This window comes from Pterocles gutturalis, unplaced genomic scaffold, assembly GCF_000699245.1.
Source record: "Pterocles gutturalis isolate BGI_N339 unplaced genomic scaffold, ASM69924v1 scaffold29695, whole genome shotgun sequence".
In the NCBI taxonomy this organism is placed as follows: Eukaryota; Metazoa; Chordata; class Aves; order Pterocliformes; family Pteroclidae; genus Pterocles; species Pterocles gutturalis.
Window position 1 is genome coordinate 12997 of NW_010147035.1, and position 16507 is coordinate 29503.

The 16507-nt window shown below is 42.7% G+C and overlaps 1 protein-coding gene across 1 annotated transcript in view; it reads left to right on the forward strand.

Annotated features, from left to right (window-relative positions):
- The window catches only part of LOC104470856 (VPS10 domain-containing receptor SorCS3-like), a gene marked incomplete at its 5' end in the record, with an annotated part of 28202 nt that extends 12023 nt beyond the window's left edge, over positions 1-16179 (forward strand). The window contains 7 exons of the mRNA XM_010085933.1: positions 2133-2256; positions 4922-5034; positions 6899-7030; positions 8903-9002; positions 11113-11218; positions 15351-15511; positions 16115-16179. Coding sequence (XP_010084235.1) covers positions 2133-2256; positions 4922-5034; positions 6899-7030; positions 8903-9002; positions 11113-11218; positions 15351-15511; positions 16115-16179 — 801 coding nt within the window. The remainder of the gene's footprint in view (positions 1-2132; positions 2257-4921; positions 5035-6898; positions 7031-8902; positions 9003-11112; positions 11219-15350; positions 15512-16114) is intronic.
- Between the last annotated feature and the right edge of the window lie 328 nt (positions 16180-16507).

Below are 16507 nucleotides of genomic sequence, written 5' to 3' on the forward strand. Positions count from 1 at the left end.
GGGATGGTCAACATACATGTCAGATCCTTCTCTGTGCCCACTCATGGGCAAACTGTGGTGCAGTAAGAACAGGTGGAAGATGGGGACCCTGATTTGTGTGTGAACTGAAGGATGAGGAGTGTAATATTGTGCATAGTGACTGGTATTGTTAGGTGATATATTCTAGTTTCATGCTGAGGGATTGCGGCATCTTTTCCTGCTCAGCCTGTAGGCATCCCAGGCAGAGCCAGATGTGTCTTGTGTCACTGTGCAGTCTCACTCAGGTACTCTCTGTGCCGCTGCACAGACGAATGTTGTCTTAGACTCAAATGATCTGGCTGAGGCTCTTCTGTTGCCCTCCCCACCCTGCTGGAACCCTTGTACTGAATTTCTGCTGTACTAATTTTTGCAGCATACCTAAAGGCCAATTTGCTTGGATTAACACAGGTCCATTTTAATAAATGTGTCCAGCTGTCTAATAGGTTTGAGCAAATGAACCTTAAATTACTTGATTTAATTTAGAATTAGTTTCCAGGTCTTGGTGCTTGAATTAAAATTAAAGAGTCGGGTGAATGTTAAAACTCCATGATGGAGGTGAAATCATCCATGATAATGGAATGTACAGCATACACATATACAAAAAAGGAAAAATTGTAATTTTAAAGGCTAGATTGGTTGCTCTTTATCTACCTTTGCACAGAACCACAATGTGTAACCTCCAGGAAGGTTGCTAATGTTACTGCAGTTTGATATAGTTCTGCCTGTCTAGGATGTGTGTGTGTATCTAAGGTGTGTGTTAGCGAGGCCTCCAGGGCTAGCACAAGCCTTGCTGACTTGGTCTGTGAGTCACATGTGATCAAACAGGTTTATTTTTTTTCCCCCTCTGCTTTTTTAGCTCACGGATGAGGGGGTCAAAGGAAGGTGGCATTCTGAAGGGAGGGAACTGCGCTTGCCAGTCTTGCTTATGCCAGTGGAAATTTGGATTTGGCTATGAAAATGGCATTATATGGCCTTTCTCATGAAATGCAGGCAGGTTGGCAGTCTGACGGGATGAAGCGTGAGAGAGCTGGAAGGTGAATGGGTAGAGGTTTTTCTCTGGAAACAGACTGATAGTGTAGTGAAGGGACAATGGTACAATGGTTTTATTTGTTCTCTTAGACCTCTGTGTGCTTTTGCAATGGGGGCTAGTATCGCTATTTCCATTTTAATGGTTTAATCTAAACCAAGAGACTTGTCTATAGACCAGCTGTCAGATCAATGGCCCTGCGAGGGCTAGACCTTTGATTTTCAATATACAAATCTCTTTTCCCAAACACTGTGCACTTTTCTCATCTAGATGTGTATCAATGTGAGAGTTTCCTGTGCACAGAGGAGAGCTGTAGTGCTATCAAGGACATTTTTGTTTGAGAAGGTGCAGAAAAAGTCAGCCTTCTCTGCCAGGGCTCTGAGCTGGCTAAATTCAGGTCAACTTTACTCTGGAAACAGTTCAGCCACATTCAGAAAGCATTGTCAGCAGGTATTGTACCATGCTTTCAGCCTTCTTAGCATGGGTTATCAGCTTATGGTTGGAGCTAGCTTACAGGCTTAAAACATGGAAAAGGCAATGCTGGGTGCCCTCTGTCCTGGGCAGAGTTGCTCTGAGATAAAGTTAGATAGATGGGTGGATTTGTTCTCATAAGAGCAAGGGCCGGCCCTGAATCTGAGCAATCTGGATTGTTTGAAGAAGCATCTGCATCTTTGGTTTATGTTCAGTGCTGGTTTGAGCTGGACCCTGTGTATTGTACAGGTGATACAGCAACCGTGCTGAGTGTGCATCATGTGCGTGTGTGTACAACACTGCTTCTGCAGCACTCATTCTGCAATTGCTGACTGAGCTCTGCTAAGGTGTTTGTAGCATAATGAGTCGCAGTTCCGCGGAAGAATATTTCAGGAAGCATTTACTGAAGCAAGAGAAAGCTTTGCCCATGGAACTGTTCTCACTGGGTGGTGTTTGGGCCACGTTTAGTCCTTAGCAGGATATGCAAGCTTGGAGCACCGTTCCTGTGTCAGGGAGGAATGATATAATGGCCTGGTGGATTAGGAAGGTGCATATTGTGATCCTGAGCTGATCTAACCCTGATTTTGATACCGCCATTTGTGTTTACCTCTTCCAGCCTCTCATCACCTTGGAGAGCAGCATCTCATACATCTTCGCTGTGGAGGGGATGAACACTGTCACTGTGCAAGTTGCTGCGGGCAACACCCTCATCCAAGACACCAAGGAGGTCGCAGTGCATGGTACCTCAGCCTTTTACCGTCAGATCTCAGGGGGTATCTAGAGGTGAAGAACAGGCAGTTGCTGATGAACCATAATGAACTCTGTGAACTCCCTCGTGCCTGGAGAAACCTCTAGACAAACTTTAAACAAAGTAGCTCAGACATGTCATGATCAAAAACACAGAAGTGAATTGGATGGGGCGGCTAGCCAAACTTGTAAGCTCTGCACTGTAAAGTGGCTGGTGTCTCCTCCTCCTGTTGGTCTGTCTGTACATTCTGGCTGGGAATTCCCAAAAGAAAAAAGACACTTAAGAGCTCTAGTCAGACTGCCTTCCCTCTGCTTCCTAGCTGTGGAAAGAAGTAGTCACTGTGCATCATTAAGGTGGCCTGGTGAATACAGCTGGTGTTTCTCTTTAGACAGTGACTGTATAAACGATAGGAGTCTGGAAAACAGGGGACAGAAGTTATTCTCTTGTTGGTATCTCTGCCCATCTTCCATGTCAAAGCTGGAGGTCTGAGTGTGTCCACTGGACTTCCCTGTGGTAATGTTTCGTATGTTCTTGCCATATCTGCACATCATGGGCTCCAGAAAGCACCCTTTAGCAGACCACAGAGCTTACCCTGTTTGGGGCTTGATAAAGGCTGAGTGGAGGGGGTCTCAGCAGTTTTGGCCAGGACTCTCTTTCTCCAGAGAATAGTTTCCACCCTGGGCTAGTCTTCATTCTCCTTATCCATTTATTGGCATCCAGCATTTGAGGGCAAGCTTTTCTTTGGATAGCAAGTTTTATTGAGAGACCTGGGCTTCAAATAACTCAGGTTGCAATGAGTGATTGAACTATGTGTGTATTGTTTCAGTAATTAAATATAAATAAATGTCCTGCTGGTGGCTGGAAAGCTGTATGCTCAGATGTAACAAGCCCCTAATCAGATATTTATTGATTGCCTGACTGTGAAATGCAATGGGTTTTAATAATCTGCTAATATAGTTTAGTAATACCCAAACTCACTATTAACAAATGTAAGTAACCCTCTACTTGATCATTTTGAGCATTGCAAACTGCAGTGTTTGCTTCTGGGAAACTTGCAACTTTCCACAAGTTTCTGGAATAAAACTGAATCAAACATATTTGAGGGGTGTTCCCACAAGTGATCTTGATAATTGGTTCTGGTAGGTCCCGCAGAGCTATCCTCACTCTGTTTTTAAACACCTTGTGAGAAATTTTGCTGTTCTATTTAAAAGATCCAAAGCTTTGTGCTTTGTCCAGTTGGAATGTCCAAATAGTCCTATGCAGCGCCATACTGCAAACTGACCTAGTCTAAGGAAGCCCTTCCAAGACCCCCAGTGTGGTGATCAGTTCAAGTCTGAGGACATTAATGAGTGACACTTCTGGTAAACATGCGCTCTGCTGAATGTGTGTCCTAATCTGTGTCCTGTGGGAAGTTACTGTGGCTTTAGGCAAGAAGGCATGGCTTTTTGGTGGTAGCAGTGGAGGAGATTTATTCAGGATTTTCTCAAATTGTAATTAACAGACCAGAATTTACTCAAAAAATTAATTGGACGTGGTACTGAAGGTTCAAAAGTCAAAGGCTTTATATATCAGGCTCTGGGTTTAGCCTTCCCAACTTGGGAGAGTTTCCCCGCTCTCTTTGATGCTTGTTTTATTTAAAAATATACTGCACCATCTGAAAAGAAAGAACAGATCTTGCAAAAGATGCAACATAAGTGCTGTGCTGGCACATCCATGCTATTCTGTGGATTTCCTCATTTATACTCTTGCTGGTTTATCTTGATCTAAAACTGGTACCTCTTACAAATGATTAATGGTACTTGGTTGAAGTGTCTGGAGATCAGGTGCTTCAAGGTAAGGCACAGCACATCTTCAAAAACAGAAAGGAGAGTCTTCTTCTCTGACAACTTACCTGAATGTGATTCCCATCCTGGATCTGTCCCTCCCACTGGCCCAAATCCATTGTGCACAGTTGTCATAAGGATTCCTGTCTGGGTCTGTGGTGACACCAGGGGGAAGAGTTGGAATTGGAGAAAAATTTCAATTGTTCAGTATTTGAAAAGTCTAGGAAGTTTTTCTTCCTCCCTGAAATCAGTCAATTAGTAAGTAATTTCAAAGTGTTTCATGAATAGACATTGCTTGATTAGCCAGTCATTAGCACCACTGGGTTCTGATTTGTTGGGGTATTAACCACTCATTGCTTCCCTCCAGGAGACAAATAGATAATACCTGCTTTTGAAAACATTCCTTACAGTGAGTGTTTGTTCTGCAGAGCACAGTGCATGCAACTGCACAGACCCTCCAAATTTCAGCCAGATGCCACTTTATTTACTGGTCAACTTCCTTGTGAGCAGAATCTGATGAAGTTGAGTGACAGAATTACAAAGCCCAGAGGCATCATGAAGGGAAGGCATCCTCTCACCTCTCTCATTCTTGCTTCCATTTCCTCTGAGAAAAGCCACAAGTTGGCACTAGGGCAAAATGTGCTTTGTAAGAACCATTACAAGAATTCTTTCCTTGCAAGCTTTCTGTCCTGCTTAGTGCTAGCCAGCCCTTTTTCTTCTTTATCTTGTTTTAAAATAATTTAATTATGGTCTTTCTGTTGTCTTCTGCACCCTTGGCTGTACTCTGAACACTGCCCATCTAATCTTCTCATGAATACTATTTTTCTATTCCAGAGTATTTCCAGTCTCAGCTCCTGTCATTTTCTCCCAACTTGGACTACTATAACCCTGACATCCCTGAATGGAGACAAGACATTGGCAAAGTCATCAAAAGAGCTCTAGCACAGGTGAGCATCTGTTTCCTCGTCTGTACCGACATTGAATAGGCTGTTAAAACATGCACTTTTTCAACATGCTAGCTTAAAAGAACCGGAAAAAACAGCAGTAATGAAGCTATCATTTGAAATGGATAAAAAGCTTCTTAATATGCCAGATATTTTTACAGAGGCAAACTATATTGGGAATTTTGTGGAAATATTATAATTACTTTTATTAATGTTTCTGTGGTGCTTTTTAGCTTTTAATATCCCTGAGGACTTCACAAATTCTGGATTGTAATAGTATCATTCTTATTTTGCCAAATTGATATTACAGGATCTACTGTTTTCTACTCCAAACCTTTGGGTAGCATTGCTATGTGTTGTTAAACAGCTGATCCACTTCCTCCCAGAAGACAGATTTTGTAGTATGTTGGATGAGTGAGGAAGATATTTTTACCTCTTCCTGATACTCAGTCAGGAGTTCCACACGCAGCTAAATGTAGCAACTGGTGAACGTTGTAAAGCCCTTCTCCCTTTTCAGCTGGGGCAAAAAATGGGGATTCAGAGGGAAAATAAACTTACCTTTAAAATACAGGACAAAGAGAGACTTCCGTGGGTGGAAGATACTGAATCTTTCTTTGGGATTAATTAGAATATGTAAAGTAGCACTTATATTCTTGCAGGAAGGGAGACAGAATATTTTATTCATATCAAATAGCCAGGGACTTTAGTTTTATGTGAAATCAGGAGATAGAATTAGGCAAGCTTTTGTGTATTTTACATTCTGCCAAAAATGTATCTTGCTTTTTTTTTGCTTCAGCTACAGCTGTTCTTAGAAATGGAGGCTGATTATTTTTACCAGGAAAGTACGTTCTTGCTTAGCTTTTCTCATCTGCAGCCCACTCAAAATTCACAGTTTGTAAGAGTTTCCTTGATTGTTTTCTCATCCCGAGAGAACACCAAGTTCATTTGTTGAAACTGTTGTTCCCCTCTACTGTGTTCAGAGTCAAGCTTGTAGAAAAAGGAAATTGTAACTATGAACGGTTACAAACAGCTGAAATCATGTAGAAGTGCTTGCTTGTATGCCCTTTTGTGACTCTTTGGTTGCAGCCTGTTGTCTATGCTTGTAGGATGGATCACCAGGAATGGGCAGCCCCACTGATACATTTCAGTTCAGGAATGAGGCCAAGGAGCTTGAAGTGGGGTCGGACTAGGGAGCTAATGGGGTTAGCCTCATGCAGCCGAGAGCTTCTGAGGGAGGAGAGGTTCCTGCCTTACTGAGGATGCACAGGCTGGATTTGGGGAGAGAGGGCAGTAGCCTCAGTGGGCAGATCATGTTGAAGACAGTTGTACTGGCTCTTGGTTCAGCAAACTGAGCAGATCCTAGAACAGCCCTCCCAGTTAGCCCCAGAAGTAAAAAGTCTCCCACTGGAAATGTTAAGTTATTAATATATGGCAAACGTGCATCCCCATAATCTGATATTAGAAGGTGATTGCAGGCCATTTTCTTCATATGTCCCTGTTGGTTGTATACTTGCCAGTGGTCACTCTGAGCCACACTCTCTGGATCTGACTTTGGGTCATTCTTTTGTAGTGAGAAGGACTATATGGAAAACACCGATCTGGAGACACAGCAGGTTTGGACTTTGGATTGAGATCTTTGGGTCCAGGGGTGTTGTCAAGCCTACTTTTACTTTAGAAATGAAGTAGAGTGAATCATTAGCAGAATCTATATTTCTGACCCACCAAAGGGGCAGAAGAGCTCATTAGGACCACAACACTTGCGGTGGAACTTCCAAACAACAATTTGATGGGAGCACAGTTTCCTGTAGTCAATGGGAACATCAGTAACAGAATAACAGCTAGAGGCTTCCTTTTTGTTTTCTTTTAGGTGACTGGTATCCCTGATGAACAGATCTTGGTAGCTGTGTTTCCTGGGCTGCCTACTTCTGCTGAACTCTTCATACTGCCTCATAAAAACACAACAGAGAGGAGGAAAAGCAGTGAGGCTGATCTGGAGCAAGTAAGGAAAGGATTCATGGAACATTCATTCCTATCATACCATTTGCAGATGGGGCCCTTAACTTGTGCAGCATTGGAAATGACTTACAATCAGTGTGATGGAATTGGATGCATCTGGGACTGTGGCAGTATAGTTTATGGCATTAAAGAAAATTATTTTCAGAGGAAAAATGGACTTTTCTAACATCTCACTGAGATATGTCACAATCTACCAGCAGTGGTTCTTCCTAGATCAATGGTGTGTCCTTATTGCAGTAGTTACGGCCAAAGGAACCTTGAATGTGTACTCCCTCTACTCCCTGGAGGAATGCTAATAGACAGAGGCCAAAGCAGCAAAATAATATACTGAGGTTTACTAAAAATAAGTCAGGCTCTTTAGCTCATGTATCACTGGAACTGGACCTCTTTTTTCTGCAGCAGCGAATGGTGTGTGCAAACTATATTTGGAAGTTACACTATCCATCCATTTAGATAAATAGGTAATTACAGTGATGAATAGCAACAGTGATGTGCCGGCAAGGGAAGAGCTAGGAACAACAGCACTAGTCTGCTGAAGCTTTCATGCTAGAATTACCAAGTGATTAAATCAGCTCTATAAAGGCAAACGACGAAAGTACTGCTGGAAAGGCTGCTTCGCTCTAGCTAATGTTCTCGTATGCAGCATTTTTACTGCATGCAAGCTATGTGTGAATCCATCTCCAAGTAACTCTTGGAGGAGTAACACTTCTGTGATCAAACATTAAATAATTCAGAGGCTTGCTGAATTCTGTGGAAACTTGTCACCCATTGAGCAAAGTCAGTCCTGTCAGAGTAGGAACGTAGCAAAGCTGGCATCTTAAATTTATGGTGGTGAATGTGCAGAAGAGATGCATTGTGATGGTTTGGAAGGCTTTTTGGAGGGATTTTCTTGGAGCCATTTCCATCCTGTTCAGTAAGATCTAGTGGTATCAGAATTCCCTGTGAACAATCTGTTGTGTCAATATTTCATGTATCGGTATTATGCAGAAATCTCAGATTAGGTTTCTGACTAGCTGACCATGGGGCCTGAAGCTCTAATGCCCTAATTTTATTTGACAGTCTGCTCAGTTGTACTTTGGCACCTGTTGTTGGCTTCTGCCTGGAGAGTCGGCCATCAGAACTACTCAGTAGCTGTGCCCTGACCATCAGAACTAGTCTAGAGAGACTAGGCATTAACAAACGCAGGCTCCAGTGTGACGTGCCAAGTATGTGCTCTGAAGCAACCTAATAACACATCATGGCTGGGTTGCTGAGCCATGACTAAACCCCAGCCAAAGGCCCCTCTTCTAAATGAAGGAGAAATATGGCAAGTTTGCCATTTGTCTTGAAAACTGGATTGTCTCATCCCCAACAGCCTATTTAAATAGGAGCTACATCACTAGGATTGGACTGAATCAATCTGAGTAAAGGAAGTGTTACTAGGCTAACTCAGTTCCATCATCCACCAATGAAAGGCCAATGTGTCAGTGATTTCCAAGTGCATTAGATCAAGCTCACAGGACATTGTGGGGGGTGAAAAGATCCTTAGTTCTTTTTTGTCCTCCCCTACACGTCCCAAAAAATAATTATAATAAAAAATTACTAACTTTCTTGGTTGGCTTCCAGGAGAGGTATAATTACATACTCTGTGAGTCTCAAAAGTCCTGTAGGGAGAGGTGCATTGCAATAACACTCGGTTCCATCTAAAGCACATGTACATGTTTCTCTCAGCTTCCTCATTCTCTTGCTTCCCTTCTCTTCATGAAGCCGGTAAGAGAAGTTAATCACCATTCGTAGGCTACATGCATTCCTGAATGTTCTCCAGAGCTTGCTGTCTTCTATATTGTAACTACTGTATCTCTTATTATTTCATCAGGTGGTAGAAATCCTTTTTAATGCTCTCAACCAGAACCTGGTCCAGTTTGAATTGAAGCCTGGTGTTGAAGTCATCGTGTATGTTACTCAGTTAACATTAGGTGAGTGTGGTGTCAAATGCATAGCTGTGGTTCTCTTGAGGCTTCAGACAGCTCCAGGAGAACCAGTCTACATCAGAGCACTCACAGTTTGGTATGCGCTACTGGGATATGTAGGACTGATACTGAGACGTTGTCTGTGGTAGAAGCAGGAACTGTTAAAAACAGAATCCAGCAGTGGCATCTTCATGCACCAGTTTGTACAAGTATCTTTTAAGAATTCCCTGTGCCTTAATTAATTAGTGCATTGATGTTTTTCAAGTGTTTTAGAAAATCAGGTGAATGGTGTTCTATTAGGCCCTCATTGGGCACCCGTGGAATTCGATGTGAGTATTACTAACTTACATGGATATTAGATCAAATCCTTATTGCAAAGGGCTTGTTAATGTTATGACTAGCCAAGAAGTTTTATAGAGGCAAAGTACTCATGAAAAGAAGGTCTAGGCCTCTTACAGGGATTATATGCCTGAATATTGACTTCTACAAATCAGAACTTATTTAAATTTCGATGCTACCTATCTCCATTTTCACACAGAGAAATGAATAGTCACTTTAAGCTTCATCGCCCGCTTTGCTTTAAACCACTCTAGTGTGAAGCTCTCAGCTACTGCTGAGAATTTTGGCCAGCCTAGTGTGAAGCTCTCGGCTATTGCGGAGACAGCGATGACTACAGGGGAGATGATTTATTTTTGCCCTTGCTTTTTGTGACTGCCCTTGCAGTTATCAGAGGTGTGGTACCTTGTGCATGTGACATTGCTGATAGCCTCTATGAAAGACTGGGATTCACGTCCCATGATAATACAGTTTAGCTTCTTTTTACATGAGACTCTCAGAGAGCCAAGAGGGCTAAACCAAGGCTCATGACCTATCCTACAGGTAATGCCTTTTTGCATTGCAGTAATGACTGTTGTTTGGGGGTGAGAGCCAGGTGTTAATAGGAGTAGGGTGGAATTAATTAATTTGCAAAACTGCGAATGAGATCCAAATGTCTCCAGGTTCAGAATCTGGGTATGTTCTCATAAGACATTGCAAAGTGTGGATTTAGCTTACAGTGCTTGACTATTCTGGCACCCACTCCAGTGAGGCTGCTGCATTTGTTTCATGACCATTCCCATAGTATTTAGTCTCAGGTGAAATGACAATAAATTATTTTCCACAATAAAATTTGTAGAAGTAGTAGGAACAGAATGCTGGCAGGATCAGAGTCTTAGGTGTGAAAATTTGGCAATGGAACGAGAAGTGACTCTATTTGTGTAGACTTTGTCCCTGTCTTCTGGGTGACAGAAAAAGGAGAGAGAACAGTAAAAAACCCAAACCAAATATTTATGCAGGGTGAGAAACATTCATCTGCTACTTATAATCATTTGTGCATCATTAGAGACTTCTCATCAGACTCTTGATTCTCAGCACAGTGCTCAGGCCATTGAGATGGTCTGTTCTGATGAGCTGTGGGAATAGCTGCATAAACAAGGTATAGTAAGGCACTTTATTTAGCCCATCCAAAATGTCAAGGATAGATGGATCAAATCTCCAAAATGTTGTAATGTAGTGCGTGCTTGGGTCCAAGATGATTGCTTTGGGCTCCTCCATTTTATGAAAACTGACTCCATTAGAAAGTCTGTAAGGTCCAATACATGGATGAACCTTGAGGCTTCTCACAAGACTGGATCCCTGTCACATGTGAGAGACACATGTCACTGGAAGATGAGAGTCATACTGTTCTTGGATGCTCTGAGGTAGCTTCTCCAGCAGAGAATAAGCATGCATTAAGCCACACTTCATAAATTTCGTTTCCACTCCAGTCCCTGGAAAATCCTGAAAAGAAATAGCCCAGTGTGTTAACAGAGGAGTGGTCAGCTATTCATCTAAGCATGGCTTGGTGTGCCTTTTCACTAGGAGATATTAGACTGCACTGTCTTAAAAAAGCAGCTTGGCTTTCAAAGGATAAGAGAGTCAGATTGTTTCCTACTGATTGGTCTTGCTGAAAACAACATGCACCATGCAGTGATGATAAAGCATATGTGGCAAAGACAGAGTTGAGCTCAACTCTCTAGTAGTTATGTTTTCCCTAATAATGTCTTGCAAATGTAATGCTCTGCCTTTCCTCCTGCAGCACCCCTTGTTGATTCCAGCACGGGTCATAGCAGTTCGGCGATGCTGATGTTGTTGTCTGTGGTGTTTGTAGGCTTGGCTGTTTTTTTAATCTACAAATTCAAGAGGTAAGTTGAGAAACTTTGGGGGATGGAAGGAGGAGACACTGGGTGGTTTATCGGAAACCTAGGCAGAGCAGTGCCTGGATTGCAGATGTAAAGCAAATTATGCTGGCCCAAGACTTAGACCAGCAGAGTTCACTGTTTCTCACATATACAGAGAAGACCATCTACTGCCCTTCTACCACAAACTTGGTGCTCACCAAAAGCTCAGAAATCAAGCTGTGGCCTGCTTCAGCAGATGTGTTTGAATCACAGACCAGAAGTGGGAACGCTGTGTGCTCACTGAGTACTGAGCTACACAATGCAGACTTAGTCAAAAAGTCACGTGGTGGATGTCTTCATACAGTCTATATCCACCTGGCCAACTGCCTTAGTGCAGCAGTATTTCATTTATATCTTGCAAAGCAAATAGTTTAGTCTTGCAGAGGAACAGGTGTGATTATGTTAAGGGTGGGAGACTCAAAGCCAGAAAAAATGTCTTTGGGAATCTGTGCTGAGATTTTCTTTGCCAGATGTTAATATAAAGCTCTTGCTTCCAGGCAGCAGGCAGGACCTATGCTGGCCCATGGCACTTTACTGCTGCAAGCTGTGAAACAAAATACAGGATAAGAATTGCCTGTTTGCCTTATGAGAATATATTTTAGGTAGATGGAGCTCCTTAAGATGAAATTTGCATTCAGTACAGTACTAACTCTGTTAAATGGTCTATGTGCCCAGATCCTGCCCAATGGCAAAATATTGTATTAGAAGCAAAAGCTGAGTCTGACTTTATAAAAAAAAAGCAAAAAATCTGGACATGAGTAGTTCCTCCAAATTGGGAAGCTAGAGCTTTTCCTGTTCAGATTCCAGCTATATGTTTCTCTTTCCTGATTTTCTGCAGCCCAAGATAAGGCTAGTAATGGTAGTGGGATACAAACAATATTAAAAATGGAATTATAAGACAGACATGTATCCTAGTCTCCAGATTTAAGGCCCTCCTCATTTCTAACCTCTTGCATTAACCATTGTCAAAATCAGTGGTGGCACTGCTTCTAGTGCTTGGTCCTGTGCACATCAAGATCTGTTACCAAGCTCTCATTGACTTCAGTGGCCCAGGACAATTTCCAGAGAACCCATGTGTGTGAAACTGCTCCGATGCAGATTCCCAGGCCCTCAATGTGACTTGCTTGTTGTAACCTGAAATCCTCTCTCTGCTTCTGTGAGGTGCAATACAGCTTCCCCGGTGAATGGGGAATGGGACATGGGATTTGTTTAAGGCATTGATTTAATAATGTGCTGGGGAAGCAGTTGGTGATTTCTCTCACTCACAGATGTAGAATGAGGAGGGCAAAGCAGTCTCTCTGGGAGATGTGTCAATGTGTAGGTACAACCCTTTGTAAGACACGCTTTCCTTTGTGTCTTGGTGAGATGGTTGCTTAGGTTTGGCCAAATGTCTTTGGCTCTGTGGTCAGCGATCAGTTACCAGGAAGAAGGATCTGTATATTCTTGCCAGAGAGCAGTGAGGATCTTGGTAATCTGCTTTGCTTTGGCAGTCTCCAGGTCATGTTACGATACTACAGCTCACAAAACTGACTCTTGTACTACTTAAGTATCCTGAGCCTTGAGCATAGCAGCCATCAGCCTTGTGCTATGCTTCAGGGCTGGGTAGACCCTGCCTTGTTAAAATCTGTCTGAAAATGGAATGTATTACAAATTGTGAGTGAGGGGGAAGGTAGTTAAAGCACTAGTTTGGTTAGCCTAAAGCTCATCAACTTGCTGTCCCCTCTTATCTGCTCTTTCTCAGAGAGGACAAATCGAGGTTGTACTGATGAAGTTTAGGATTAAGTCAGATATCCAGTGTCCTCAGCTTGATTTTTCAGAACAGAAAGCAACTTTTCATGTCTTTCTAAAACCTCTGGCTCAATGGATCAGAAGTGACAACATGCAACAATTCTTAATGGAAAAAGGAGGTGAAACTGAAAGCTTTTCTCTAGCTCTCAGTGATGCAGGGGTCCATTAGCCATATGTACTTTTCTGATTAATGGTGATCCCAGCCTGAATACAGAACTGCTGCTTACACAAAAGGTTGTAGGGGGAGCATGGGCCTGCATGAATTTTTCATTCTACAACTTTATAGAATCGGTGCTTTGCTGGTTTGCACACAGGCTACTGATTATGAGTCCATTACATTATTGACTCAGCCGGCATGTTAAACGCTGCTACCAGAGAGATGCTTGTTGAGGAGATCTGGGTGGAAGAGGAAGGAAGGGGCGGAAACAGAGAATCTGCAAAAAGGTTGTTTCTTTTCTGGGAGACTGAGGAGCATATAGGAGGTTAATATGTGTATGGTGGTGAGTAATAGTGGGGCAACAGGGTGGTCAGCATGTATTGTGTCCTGGGACAGGAGTGCAGGAGTGTGTGTGTGCACGTGTGCTCAGAGAAGTGCAGTGGGACATCGTGCTGGGAGGCACAGCAGGATTAGGTATCTGTGGATGGAAGCACATATGTACAGCTGTCTCAGTTTCTTTTTTCCCTAACTCTCTGAAGTACCTGGAGGCTCTCTGCCTCACAACTCTAAAGAGCTTTTCTCACCTTTCCTCTCAAAGCTTAGAAGGCATCACTTCTCTGCCATTGCGTTGCTTGGAAGCAAAACTAAGTCTTCTAATATCTCCAGGCGTGTTCTCGTGTCCACATCTCTACACACCTCCAGGTGTCTTCTGAGCACTTAAATCCTACAGGAATGCATTTATCCTCTCTCATCCAATGCGTGCATTCCCTGCATAGTGCTTGTCTTCTAGAGATCTGTAAGTCGTGTCTGAAGGTTTGAAAGAGAGAGTAGGAGAAAGGGAGAAGAACATGAGGTTTGTTAACTGCTGCTAAGCATCCTAAGTATGTCCTGACTTGCTGCTGGTTAAGAACAGAATGCTAAGTCAATCCAATAGCACAGGTCATTTGAGGCCAGAGCTTCACTGGAGTAAAGTCAGCATAGATCTATTTAATTCCTGAGAGCGGAGGCAATTTCCACTGCTCTCAATCTCTGACATATCCAACAGCAGACAGGTTACCATAAAGAGATGGCATTTTATATAGCCTCTTGTGAACACATCTTCTTTCTCTCTCCTGTGTGCTTTAAGGAACTGAAAAATATTCTCTGAATTTGTATTATTTTAGTGGTGCGGGCTGCACAGCACCAGGGTCCTTTTAAAGGCGTTAGAAAAAATAGTCAGTCCCCTTCCAACAGGCAACTACGCACAGATAATCCTAGCAACCCCCACGGTGCTTAACACGTTACTTTTCAGTTCTCTCATTTTAAACTTGTGTTCCTCCAGGGATTACTATCCAACTGTCTATGTAAGCTTATCTAACTATCTGTCTGACTAACTGACTTTCAAGGATCTTTTTCTAGCAGTACAGGTTAACTTCTCTTGGGAGAAGGACGAAGAAGTAATCCCTTCACTTTCTTGGCTTCCTGAGCAGCAAGGGAAAATAAGTCCCTGCAAACCTGCATGATCCATAGCATGGCAAACTGTTTTTGCAATGAAATGGTAACAAACAGACTTTGGGTGGGTGTTATGAGGCCCAAGTCCTTTCTGTAGCTTGATGTGGGACCAATTCTTCATAACTCTTTCAGATGTGGCAATACCCACTGAGTCGATGTGGGCCTTTCAATAGAAACAAGCCTAGCAATTTTTTTATCAGTTGATAGTAGTGCTCAAATTGATTTTTACTTTTGGTTTCCAATGCACCACTGATCATATAATAAATACTGAGAGTGTTGCAATTGCAGCTGATTGTACTTTGTTGATTGCTGCTCTCTGAGCTGGGTGCAGTGTCCACTGTGTGCACGACTTCTAATTTAAAAGGGCAGAACCAAAACATTTAGATTTACAGCTGGAGGAGCCTTTGGGCACAGGACAGGAAGGTAGTGGTCTGAGATTTGAGGTAGCTTTAGGCTGGTGTTGGAATTAGTGGATGCTAATGACACTTTCAGAGCTGAACACCACTGTGGTGCTTTCACCATTCTGAGAACTGATATTTGGCATCACTGCCAGTGCTGCATTTCTGGGATTGGTCTCGGTTTAGTTGATCTGATAGTCAATGATGTGCCAAGGATCCCTGCATTACAAAATATAACCTCTCATTTTCCTTTCTTGCACAGGAAAATCCCTTGGATTAACATCTATGCCCAAGTTCAGCATGATAAGGAGCAGGAGATGATTGGCTCTGTCAGCCAAAGCGAAAATGCCCCCAAAATCACTCTGAGTGAGTTCACAGACCCTGAGGAGCTGATGGACAAAGAGCTGGACACACGAGTGATGGGTGAGAGACAGCCCTCAGCTGGAGCTTGTTTCACAGTTTGGGTCAGGATGTTAGTCACTGGGGTATTAGGAGAGGCAGTGACCATGGCCCCAGGTACAAGCAGAGCCTAAGGCACTGAGACAGGGAGCTAATCTCTCTGAAACCTGGTAACAGGGAGTTTTCCTTACAGTTTTTTAGCTTTTCTCACAGTCTTACATGACCAGGGTAGGAACCTGGAAACAGCAATAGGTATACAGCAGTTAGTAATGGCTGTGGCTTACACTTATTCCTGCTCATGATGCTGTCTGTCCTATGGAGGGGTCCCAAATTCTCTGAACCCTCAGAAGAATCAGCTGAGCCAAGATTACACTGTTGGTATGCTATCATGACAAGTGAATAGGTGCCTGACAGCTTAATGAGTTTACTGATGGTCAACTGGGCTGTAGTAACAGGTTTTCTGCATGCTCCATGCTTATTGCAAAGACAAAAGAGGATGTGTTACTTTTAAGCACCTTTTCTGTCTTTACACCTACACAAACACATCCTAAGAAGGAGTGAGAAGCAGTATAGAGCAAACTGTTGAAGGCACTGCACTGACTCTCTTCTCCATTTTCTTCTCCACAGGAAGCATCTCAACAATTGCCAACAGTGAAAGCACAAAGGAAATCCCCAACTGCACTAGTGTTTAATACTGAGAATCCGCTCGGTCTACAATATTTCTGACTTTTTATTTGTAATTATTATTGGTATAATTATTATTATTATTATGAGAAAAAGAAAGCGTTATATGTCATTATTATCATTTGGGAGGGGATGGGGTGGGCATTTTCTGTTTACCAGGCTGCATTCATAAATAGCAGGGGTTCTTCATATTTAGGAAATACTTATGAGATTAGAAAGGAAAAACAAAGAATGAGTCAAATGTGCAATGGGATTTGAATGCCAGCGTTCTGTTAAGTACAGAATGGGAATTAAATATTCAAATCCAACGGGTAGGTATAGTACCTTAGGCAACAT